This window comes from Meles meles, chromosome 15 (assembly GCF_922984935.1).
Source record: "Meles meles chromosome 15, mMelMel3.1 paternal haplotype, whole genome shotgun sequence".
NCBI classification, from domain to species: Eukaryota; Metazoa; Chordata; class Mammalia; order Carnivora; family Mustelidae; genus Meles; species Meles meles.
The window spans coordinates 25,621,741-25,634,310 of NC_060080.1; the positions used below are offsets into that span (position 1 = coordinate 25,621,741).

Consider the following 12,570-nt stretch of genomic DNA (forward strand, 5'->3'; position numbering starts at 1 on the left):
AATTTTTAAAAAATACAGAATAAAACATCTACTTAGATAGCACTAAAAAAAAAAAAAGAATACAGTACAGAGTATTTTTTTAAAAATCATTATTAAGTGTACCATCCTTCTTTACCCACATCGTGAGAAACTCTACTTCATGAAAGGACCAAGATCATAGCCAAAGGAAAGAATTTCTACTACTTACTTTATCCTGGCCCAGATACATGGTAATGAACAGAGTCATTGTAATAATCATCAAATCTCTCCACTGAGCCTCTGCTCCTAAACCCTTCTCTCTTGCTAACAGAATCTATGATTCTAGGGACGCCTGGGTGGCTCAGTCAGTTAAGCCACTGCCTTTGGCTCAGGTCATGATCTCAGGGTCCTGGGATCAAGTCCCGCATCGGGCTCCTTGCTTGGTGGAGAGCCTGCTTCCTCCTCTCTGCCTCTGCCTGCTTGTGTGCTTGTGCATGCGCGCGCGCTCTCTCTCTCTCTCTCTGACAAATAAATAAATAAAAATCTTCTTAAAAAAATCTATGATTCTAAATACCTTGGAAAACATGATTCTAAAACCTTAGAAACAAGGTTTCATTAAGGGATCACACATAATAAAAGAGGCTTCACTAAGGGAACATCTAAGGTTTCTTTGTTTTATGCATTATACTCGGAAAAGCAATGAAAATGTGAGCTCTACAGATAATTGAATATACATTGTAAAAGTGTATCCCAATCAGTATTTCACGGGCTCTTAAAACCTTACTGCAAAGTCATTCCTGCTAGCTTTTCCAGGTCACTCTGGTTCCCAGTGTAACCTCAATGAAGGCAAACTCAAAATTATACTTTAATATCTATCACTTTCTCATTAGACTAAAACCATGCCTCTAAAAACTGATCCTTCTTGTAACACAGGATAATTCTGCTTCTCCCTTTACTCCTTCACAGCAGACTTTATATCACGAAGTCCAGCTCCTAATTTTCCAAAATTTCTGTGCCCCACACAGAAATGTAATCAAATGAGGATGCAAGGCATCATCTATGGTCATTTACTGGTTAAAGGACAGTTTCCCACACAGCAACCTTGCAGTGGTGGGTGTAATTTAAATTTCTATGTCAGGAAAATTACCAATTACTACATGACATGGACTTTCACTTGTTCATCCTGAAACCTTCAAGGTTACAGGTAAATAGCATAAAGGGTGAATGCCAAAAGTCTACCAGTCGTTCTATGAGAGACTTTTCATCAAAGAGGATATGGAGAACAATTAAAAAAAAAAAAAAAAAAAACCTGGATTCCACAAAATCAGGTTCTCATAGTCCTAGTTCTTAATAGCAGCAAAAATGCAAAATAAAAAGATTGAAGTAGATGAAATGAGAAGACTGGACCAGATGAAAGTCTCTCCTGCAGCAATAAGTCTACAAGATCTACCTAAGGTAAGCTATGATCTAGAAAGCTAGAAACTAAATTTAAAAATAAGTGTGAGCATATGGGATCCACCTGAACAACAATGGCTCTAAGCAGTTTCCAGAAGCAGCAGCCTCACATTGACACTCTCCATTCTGTTTCACTGCACCTCGTCTTTTGTTCTTTTATTTTCATAGGCATTCCTTGGGGGCCCTCAAGATTTCTGCTCCATAAAAAAATATTAGATGGTTATATTCCCCCAAAATGTTCAGGTTAGAAAGTCATTATTCAGAATATTTTATTTTTACAAAATGAATCTCACAAATATTAAGTGAACAATACTATGAACTAAGGAAAGTTATTAAAGTTATTCAAGTCAAGTCAATGTTGCACATCTAGATTGTTTTACTGCTAGAATATACAGGACCTGAGGATACTACCATGAATAATCTACTGCTTAAAATAAAGAAGGACTAGAAATAAGTTGTACATCTCCATTAATTTAAGTTAATCTTAACTTAACTACATGATTTATAGAGTCATTGTTTCACCTATAGAGCTGTACTTCACTATATGTAAACTGGTCTTCCATATAAATGTTTCCTAACTTTTAAGTTTTTTTAAATAGTTTTTATGTTCAAAGTAATACATGCACACAGTATAAAAAAGTCAAATAATAAAGGTACACAATGAAAAGTGAAAGTATCCTTTATACTACTCCTACTAGGTTCATTACTAAAAAAAAAATCAAACTCTAGTTTAAATGTATGAGGACAGCTACAATATCCATTGTATCTGCTTTATTGTATAAGTAAGCCCCCTCCTAATTATCTGATTATATTTTTATATTCAATAAGAGGTCTCTTAAGTGATACATACTTAATGTCAAGCTCCATTCTAAGGGCTGCTGAGTTATTCCTGCATACTGCAAGATAAACAACAATTTTGGCATCAAGGTATCTGACAATCACGGTAGGAAGGCTTCTGGAACTTCCAGTTCATGAGATCATTTCAATATATATCCCTGAGCAACATACTATTTCCTATACCTCAAGACAAGTAAAGTCCTAAATTCAACCAAAGGACATTTTTAAATCAAATTAAATTCTTTTGAATCCCCCAACTACACCTGCCTATATGCCGTATAGATTAGAATCATCAAGATTGATCAACAGATGGTTTACGGGTCAATATTGATTTTTTAATGACATTATTCTATTTAATCTACATCTATATACAAATAAGCAATCTGTTTAAGCACTTTTAAAAGTATGCTATCTAGGGGCACCTGGGTGGCTCAGTGAGTTGGGCCTCTGCCTTCAGCTCAGGTCATGGTCCCAGGGTCCTGGGATTGAGCCCCGCGTCTGGCTTTCTGCTCGGCAGGGAGCCTGCTTCCCCCTCTCTCTCTGCCTACTTGTGATCTCTGTCAAATAAATAATAAAATCTTTAAAAAAAAAAAAAAAGTATGCTATCTAGGTTCTGAGTTCTTTGTTATTTAAGGCTCCCTTTACATGATTTATGCCTATGAAGGCAAAAATCTAAGAAAAGCTGGTCCAAGAGAGCTGAATTTTATAAAAGTTAAAGAATGCTTTTCAGGTGTGCCTGGCTGGCTCAGACACTAGAGCACTCAACTCTTGATCTCAGGGTTGTATGTTTGAGTCCCGTGTTGGGTGTAGAGATTACTTAACAATACAATATTTCAAAAATAAAAAAGGTTTATTTGAAATAAAAGTAGAACTTAAAATTTTAAGTTTTCTAATTACTAAATAAGCATGTTCTTAATAAGGACCCTTTTGTGCCTACAGAACAATAAAGTATTTGTTGTTGCTTTTCTACCAAACCAAACAAAAAAAAGAAAAAAAAAAACCTCCTCTGGAAAGGGAAAGAATTACTTCTGGAAACCACACAATAAGATAAACTTGACTATATTTAAAGTTTTCATATGTTAACAAAATGGAAATTGCATTATATATGCATAAACATAACTACAAAGTCACTATATAACAGAAACATGCACACCAAACCCAAAACTATTTTCAAATACTCATTTTAAAACTTAAGGTAACTTGGAAATCCTTTACAAATCAATATATTTGTAACTTAGACTCAAACATTTCATTTCCCAGGCCACTGCCAATTTCAACTTAGAGCTAACTATAAAAAGGAAACAAGTCTAGCTACATTTTCATGAATAACTAACCTTGACTTAATTATATGTTGATTTAGCACACCTCCCACATTTGAAACAAGTTCTAACTAGGAAGGTCACATACAATAGTCAAATACCAGCAAAGTGATGAGAATGACATAGACCCTATGTCATGAGTTACTATAAACAGATGATTATTAACCCATTGTTTCTCACCCAACCAAGGAAGGATTAAGCAAACTTCCCCCTTTATTCCTGTATCAGTTTTTTCTTTCTCTACTGGATCACTTCATCTATATTATAAACACTTTAATATCTCCCACCTTAAGTAAAATTTCTCACCTGACAACATATTCTCTGTGCCCCATTCCCTTGATTTACAGAAAAGTTCATTTAAAAAAAAAAAATTACCCTGGGGCACGTGGGTGGCTCAGTCAGTTAAGTGTCTGCCTTCAGCTCAGGTCATGATTGCAGGGTCCTGGGATCAAGTCCCACATCAGGCTCCTTGCTCAGCAGAGAGTCTGCTTCTCCCTCTGCCTCCCCACCGCTTATGCTCATGCCCCCTCCCTTTCTCTCTCTCTCAAATATTAATAAATAAAATCTTAAAAAAAAATTTACCCTCAGGACCTGGGTGACTCAGTCAGTTAAGCACTGGATTCCTGATTTTGGCTCAGGTCACGATCCCAGGGTCATGAGATCAAGTCCTGTGTCCGGCTCCACGCTCAGCACAGAGTCGGCTTGAGATTCTCTCCCCCTTTCCATCCTTCCCTCACCCCGCTCAAGCTCTCTTTCTCTCAATAAAGAAAATCTTAAAACAAAACAAAACAAAACAAAAAAAACCTATCCTCACTTTATTTCCCTCTCTGATTCTCGAAACCCACTGCAATTGCGCTTTCATCTCCACAGAAATCGTTTGTATCAAGGCCACCAGTGATCTCCATATTGCCAAATCCAATCTTCAATTCTCAATCCTCATCTTATTTGACCTATTGTCAGAACTTGACACAGCTAATTAATTCTCTCCTCACTGAGGAAAAAAGTTTTCATCCTTTTGCCTCCTACAGACACCACTCACTCTTGGTCTTCCTCCTGTCCCACTGGTCCTCCTTTAGCACCTCCTTTGCAAATGCTCATCTTCACCCTGATCTCTAAATAAAATTAGTTTGTCTAAGGGCTTAAGTCTTTGAACCTCTTTTCTTGTCCAAATTTTCTTCACTAGGCAACCACAGTCTGTTTAGACTATAAGTATCACTCATATATATATATATATATATATATATATATATATATACACATACACACACACACATATATACCCCCATATATACCTATATATATCTATATGTATATACCTACATATACACCCCATATATATATGGGCCATATATATAGATATAGATATAGATATATACATATATATAGCCAGACTGTGTTGAGATATATCTCAGCACAGTCTGGCCCTTCTTTTCTGTACCCCAGATTCATACACCTAGCTGCCCATTTGAAATCTCCACTTACAGATATGTAAATATGCATCTCAACATTTACCAAGGTCAAAATACAATCCTAGATTCTACATAAACACCTTAAAGTCTACTTCCCACTTCTATCCCATCTGTCCCTTATCAGTATAAAACCAATTCCATATTTCCAATTTCATGGGTCAAAACTCAAGAGTCATTCCTGACTATTACTTTACTTTATTGATCCTACTTTGTAAAATATCTAGAGCACCCTGATTCTCATCACCTCCAACACTAGCCCCCAACCAAAGCCACTGTCATCTCTCTCTTGTACTATTATAATAAGCCTCCTAGACTCTGTTTCCACAAAACAGACCATCCATATAATAGCAAGAACAATCTTTCTCAAACCTAAGTCAAGTCATGTCACTTTTCTGCTCAAAATTTCTCATGACTTGCCATATCACTTGGAATAAAAACCAAGGTTTTTGTAATAGCCTACAAAGCCTCCTCATGATCTAGCCAATCTCATCCACTCCTCTTCCCTTCTTACACGTCACTGCAGCTACACTGTCCTCCTTGCGTTTCCTCTACACTAAGCATATCCTGCTGCAGAGCCTTGGTACTTGCTATTCCCCAACCTGAAAACTCTTTCCCTGGATATCAGCAGAACCTCTCTCTTGCATTATTTAAGCCCAAATATTACCTTATCACCACCTTTTTTTATTATCCTATATAAACCAGCACCTCTCTACCCATACTGTCACTCTCAATCCTCTTCTCAGCTTTATGATTCTCAGCATCCATTAGCTCCTGATACAGAACATACAGGCACGCCTCGTTTTATTGTGCTTTGCTGTACTGGGCTTCACAGATTCTGCACTGTTGTTGTTTTTTACAAGCTGTGAAGGTTTGTGGCAACCTTGAATCAGCAAGTTCATCAGCACCATTTTTCCAGTATTTGCTCACTTCGTGTCTCTGTATTCCATTTTGGTAATTCTTAGAATAGTCCAAACTTTATTATCATCATTATTATTTGTTATGGTTATCTGTTATCAATGATTATAACTCACTGATAATGTTTTTTAGCAATAAGTATTTTTTAATTAAGGTATATACACTGTTTTCTTAGACATAATGCTATTGTACACTTAATAGAATACATTACAGTATACACATAACTTTTACATACTGGGAAACAAATTCATTTGACTCATTTTATTGCAATATTCATTTAATTGCAGTGGTCTGGAACCAAACTCACACTATCTTTGATATATGCCTGTAATTATCTGTTTACTGTCTGTTTTCCCAAGTACTAAAATGTAAGCACCATGAAAGTAGCAATTTTAGTTTTGCAAATTTTAGTTATGCAAAATGCAGCACTGGGAGGTAGTCCAAGATGGCAGCAAAGACCCAATGGACACACCAAATCTACTGCCACAAATCGAACAATCTGAAAACTAGCTGAATATTTTGCAACAAATGGTAAAAGGCCACATCAAGCTGGGAAGGAGAAGCAAGATGCAGTCTCCTCAAAATCCCACCCCTGGCACGGGGACCCACAATCAGGAGGAATCTCACAAATGCAGTTTTTTTCCTGAGGAGTGAAGGGTTCATACCCCACATCAGGTACCCCAATCCTTGGGAACTGTAACAGAGAGATGAACCCCCAAAACATCTGGCTTTGAACATCAACAGGGCTCACATCCAGGAGACCCAAAGGGCTGTAGGAAACTGAGATACTTCTCTTAAAGGGCTCACATACAGACTTAGTCACCCTGGAAACCAGCACAAATGCAGTAATCTGAAAAGCGCCCAGACTACACATGAAGGTGTTTCACTGGCTAACCCTAAAGCATCTGTCAGAGGGGCAGGGGCCTGTTGGACCTCTCTCCAGGGACAGAGGCACTGGTAGGGACTTTATGGTTCTCTCCCTCAGCCTTGAGAGCACCAACAGGGTAACCCACCCCTGTGCTCCCCCATGCCCGTGTAAAAGCTGTGTCTGCACAAGCCATGCGCTCTCCTACGGGCCTGCTAAAGCTGGCAGGCACATGCAGTCTACACAGGGGGCACTCTGTTCGCCTGCTCTGGTGGCCGGGGAGTCTGCGTTCCTGGGTCCAAAAGGGCTGTAACAATCAGAGAGAAAATTCACTACGGAGACCGTAGTTTGAAACACATCCCTAGTCTTTCTGTGAAACAGACCTATTTACTTGTCCCAGAGCTTCAGCCTGAGCACCACACTTCACATCAGCTACACATCTGGAGGCTGTGGAGGTGCTTTCAGGAAAAGGGAGCCAGGGGACACCACCTTTACACTCTCCCTAAGCCTCACTACATTTCGTCAGGACCTCCAAAAAGGAGCTTATACACTCATCTAAAGCCCTGATTTTGGTCACTGTTGCCCAGAGGACACCTTTAGATCACCTGGTCTGGAGGCCAACAGGGTGTACAACTACAGCCCTACAGGACTATATATGCCTACATATTTTAAAACCTGCTGCCTGAGGGTCTGGCTTCCAATCAGCCTATAACTGGGGGTTGCTGGAGATCCACACCCCGGAACACTGACAAGTCTTGGCACACTCTCAACAACTAGGACTTATCAGGAATAATCAGGCTGCTTAGACAATCACAAAGGTTTCAGAGAAAACCAAGAGCTAGGGCAAGGTTGAAAGATAAGGTTCATCTGCTACAGGAGGCCACTCTTTGAATACTCATGCATAGAAACAAATACAGAGTCAAGCAAACTGAGAAAACAGGAAAATGTCCCCCCAAAAAAGAACAAGATAAAACCTCCCCCAAAAACCTCAATAAAACAAAAAGTAGCATTAAGAACACCTGGCATTTAGCTGGGTACATATTTGCTGAATGACTAAATAAATAATAGCTTAAGTTACTACACTATAAGTTAACAAAGATTAACTCAGGGGTGCCTGGGTGGCTCAGTGGGTTAAGGCTCTGCCTTCGGCTCAGGTCATGATCCCACGGTCCTGGGATCGAGCCCCGCATCGGGCTCTCTGCTCAGAGGGGAGCCTGCTTCTTCCCCTCTCTCTGCCTGCCTCTCTGCCTACTTGTGATCTCTGTCAAATAAATAAATAAATAAAATGTTTAAAAAAAAAAGATTAACTCGGGCACCTGGGTGGCTCAGTGGATTAAGCCGCTGCCTTCGGCTCAGGTCATGATCTCAGGGTCCTGGGATCGAGGCCCGCATCGGGCTCTCTGCTCCGCAGGGAGCCTGCTTCCTCCTCTCTCTCTGCCTGCCTCTCTGACTACTTGTGATCTCTCTCTCTCTGTCAAATAAATAAATAAAATCTTTAAAAAAAAAAAAAAGATTAACTCATTTAATCATCAAAAAACTACATGGAGGTATTATTAATATTCCAATTTTACCAATGAGACAAAGGCATAAGAGATTAAGTTACTTGTATGTCCCATATCATATGAGTGGTACAGTCAGCCTCCTGTATCTATTAAATGAGATCAAGTCAGATCACACAAATGGACCACTTAACAAAACATCTGGCACATTAAATTACCTAACACTATGGAATACTTGTTATGTGACAGACATTAATGTAGGCTCTTTGTGTGTATTTACTTACTTCTCATATTCTTCGATAGGTAGATGCTTTTATTTTCACTATTTTTTATTTATCAGGGCACCAAACCTAATTCAACAGAAGTTACATAAAAGACACTGCTGTGAAAGAAATGGGACAAACTCCAACCTCTACTCTTCTCGGAAAACAGTTAACACGTGCTTTAAAAAATGTGTTTTGAAAGTTAGCACTGGAAAGCAAATCAAAATGAACTGAATTCCTATCACTTACAGACACACTGTCCATTGTATTTTTTTTTTTTAAGATTTTACCCATTTATTTGACAGACAGAGATCGCAAGCAGGCAGAGAGAGAGGGGGAAGCAGGCTCCCTGCCAAGCAGAGAGCCCAACACAGGGCTCGATCCCAGGACCCTGAGATCATGACCTGAGCCGAAGGCAGAGGCTTAACCCACTGAGCCATCCAGGTGCCCTTGTCAATTGTATTTGTTAGCCTGTAGTTCTAGAATGCCTTCTAAGATTCAAAGACAAAACAATCACAGATTTTCTTCATTAAAAACAAAACAAAACAAAAAAAGGTACCCCTTCTCCAAATATCTGGTTGCTATTCCATATTGCATGATATTGTTTAACATATCTTTTTCATTATTTTTTTAAGGTTTTATTTATTTATCTGAGAGTGAGAGAGAGCATGAGAGGGGAGAAGGTCAGAGGGAGAAGCAGGTTCCCCATGGAGATGGGAGTCCGATGTAAGACTGGATCCCAGGACTCCAGGATCATGACCTGAGCCAAAGGCAGTCACTCAACCAACTGAGCCACCCAGGCTATAATTTATAATTTATAATTTTCATTATAAGGAAAAAGGTAGCTGAATTAAAGTAGATCTTTTCACTATTTAAAACAGAACTTAGTCATTTATATCAATCTGAAATCACCAAGTTTATACACTGCAAACTACCTTCTGTTTTAAAAGTCAGTTTTATTATCAAAAAATAAATTTTAAAATTATTGCACCTGAGAAAATAGCCAATTTCTTTATCCTTGAGTTAAAGTGAAAGCCAAAGGAATCATGAAAATGACTAAATATAATTTCTTCAGCTCAAAATACAGCATTTATTAAATTTTTCAGAGCCATCTGTAGATACTATTCTATATTAATAATTAATATATGAAACATTCTGGTAAAGACCCTTAAAACTTACGGTGCAATAATGGCTCTAGCAGGTCTTTTTGTAGACTGTACTTGTGAGAGCCAACCTTCTAGCTGTGCATTCAGCTGCGGTCCTATAAAAAGAGAAAGAAGGAAATTGGAGTTAGCAGAGAAATGTACTATATATAACCATACATGACACAAAATCCTTACTGAACCTATTTGGGACTAAAATAGCTTAATGGGCACTGGGATCATTAGTTTGTATGTTAATGTTTAAAACTTAACCAACCACTAAGCAAGCCATAGAGAAGGCCATGTACTGATTAAACAAAATTTGCTTTTATCCATTTACTTACTGACAACCGTCTTCATTCCAGAACAACAATACGATCTATAATTTGAGGCACTGTTTAAACAAAATAAAACAAGAAACAAAAGACTCTAGGCATATGAAAAGAAAACACCTGAGTGACTGCTTACAGAGCTCCAAAACTTGCCTTAATCACTAAAATCACATCCATGGAGTGATCACTCCCATATCCAAAACCTTTCCTTCTACCCAGTCCAGCCCCTACTCTGATGATCACATTGACAACCAGTGACTATGCCATGTCAAAAATCTCAATTTCAAGCATCGCACTCTCCTCACTGCCTATCTTCCCAGTTCACTTTAGAAATCTGCTGATTGCCAACAGATCCTGAGTTACCTTCTCCACTATCCTTCCTCTCCTTTCTTCTTCCGCTCTTACCCAGCCTGAAACTTGTTCCATCACTACGAATCATTTCTTTACCTATGTCCTCACTCTTGCTCCTCTTTCTCCCTCCCAGTCAAACAGTATCTTCACTTGTTCAGCTGAATGAAATGACAAACACAACCATACGAACTTGAAAATTATACCCATAAATTGCAGACCCTTAGCAAAGCTCAGAAATCATACCACATTAACCTCGTGAACCTGCTCTCCCAGCCTTAAGATAATTACTTCATATAGCTTCTCATTTTACCCTAAAGCCTCATTCCCCTCACTCCCAGCAGATGATCACGGTTTTTCATTTTGTCAAGGAAAATCAGAAGATAGCCAACCACCCTGGTTTGCCAAGGACTTTCCTAGTGTTAGCACTGAAAGTCCCGCATCTAGGGAAACCTCTTGGTCGCAGGCAAACCTGGACATCAGTCACCCTATATTCAAAAGAGAACTACTTCCTCTTCCTACCATTTATTCTGCCTTCTCTCCTGTGTCAACACATTGACCTTACTCCTATCAAAAGTCAAACAAATTCCTTCTCTCCTGGGTCCCATTGTTTGTCTTCTCAAGGCCTCTACTCCTCTAATTGTCCTAGTCTCCTGCACAAACTTGTCCCTTTTTACTAGATCCTTACCATTAGCATTTTTCCTCTGGCTCTCTTTTTTTTTAAGTATTTAATCGTAAAATATTTAAATGTTACAGAAGAATCTAGATAATAATAAAACAAACATCCATGTACCCAGTACCCCAAAATATTAAATTTTAATATTCTTTACTTAAGATCTTCCTTTATTGAGAAATAAAATATTACAGACACACTTGAAAACCTTGCTGACATTATACATTTTCCTCCTCAGAGGGAAATCAAAATCACTTTCTGATTTTGGTGATTATCATTGCATTATATTTTTACTAATGTATATACCCATAAAAATATGCATTGTTCTGCATAGATATTGTTCTGAAAGTTTTTAAATACTACATAAATATACTGTGCATGTTCCTCCATAATCTGATTTAGTACACAACATTACTGATAACAGGTACTCATGCTGAGTGTGTAACTCTAGTTCATTCACTTTAATGCTGTATTATACTGTGTAAATACACCAAAATTTATCTATTCATTCTCTTCACAGACACTTGGTTGTTTCCACTGTTTCACTGCTAATATGCAATGTTACAAGTGTCTTATAAACATGTATTAAGAGTTTTTTGGGGGGCAACCTGCTTGGGCTCAGTCGGTTCAGCAACTAATTCCAGATTTCCACTCCGGTCAGGATCTCAGGATCATGGGATAGAGCCTGTGTCAGGCTCCATGCTCAGTGGGGAGTCTGCTAAGGATTCTCTCTCTCTCCCTCTCCTTCTGCTCCTCCCAACCACACTCACTTGCTTTCCCTCTCTCTTGCTCTCAAATGAATAAATAAAAAATTTTTAAGAGTTTTTCTGGGGTTTAACCACAAGTAAAAGGACTGGATCACCAGAACACTGCAAATTGCCCACTAAAGTGGCCAGATCAATTTACCCATCCGTGTAAAGGCATAAAAATGAGAAGTCTTCCTGTTAAAAATAAGGGGAAAAACGGGGGCCCTGGCTGGCTCAGTCAGTGGAACATGAGACTCTGGATCTCAAGGTTGTAAGTTTGAGCTCCATGTTGGGCATGATGCCCACTTAAAATAAAATTTAAAAGTAAGGGAAGAGATTTGTCTTAGAACACATTCGTCTTAGAGCACTTTCTCTAGAAAACTTGCAATCGTAAATTCTTTCTCTATCTCTTGAAATATACGTAAATGTTTTTAAAAGCTATATAAGCTTCTAGGGACTCAAGCTGGCTCATTCAGTAGATCATGTGACTCTTGATCTCGGGATCCTGAGTTCAGGCCCCATGTTGGGTACACAACTTACTTTAAATAATAAATAAATAAGCAAACAAGCAAGCAAGCTTCTAACCAGCAACCCAGGACTCTCTGAAATGGGATTCGCACCAAAGGAGATAGCACCCTCTTTCTGCCAGTTTGGTTTTTTTGTTGTTTTTTTTTTTTAGATTTTTATTTATTTATTTGCTAGAGAGAGAGAGACACACAGCGAGAGAGAGAACACAAGCAGGGGCAGTG

At 38.5% G+C, this 12,570-nt stretch overlaps 1 protein-coding gene across 2 annotated transcripts in view; it reads right to left on the minus strand.

Annotated features, from left to right (window-relative positions):
- MEMO1 (mediator of cell motility 1) overlaps positions 1–12,570 on the minus strand; it is a 116,748-nt gene that overhangs the window by 52,844 nt on the left and 51,334 nt on the right. For both annotated transcript variants that reach the window (XM_045978877.1, XM_045978875.1), the window contains one exon: positions 9,760–9,841. In XM_045978877.1, coding sequence (XP_045834833.1) covers positions 9,760–9,841 — 82 coding nt within the window. The remainder of the gene's footprint in view (positions 1–9,759; positions 9,842–12,570) is intronic.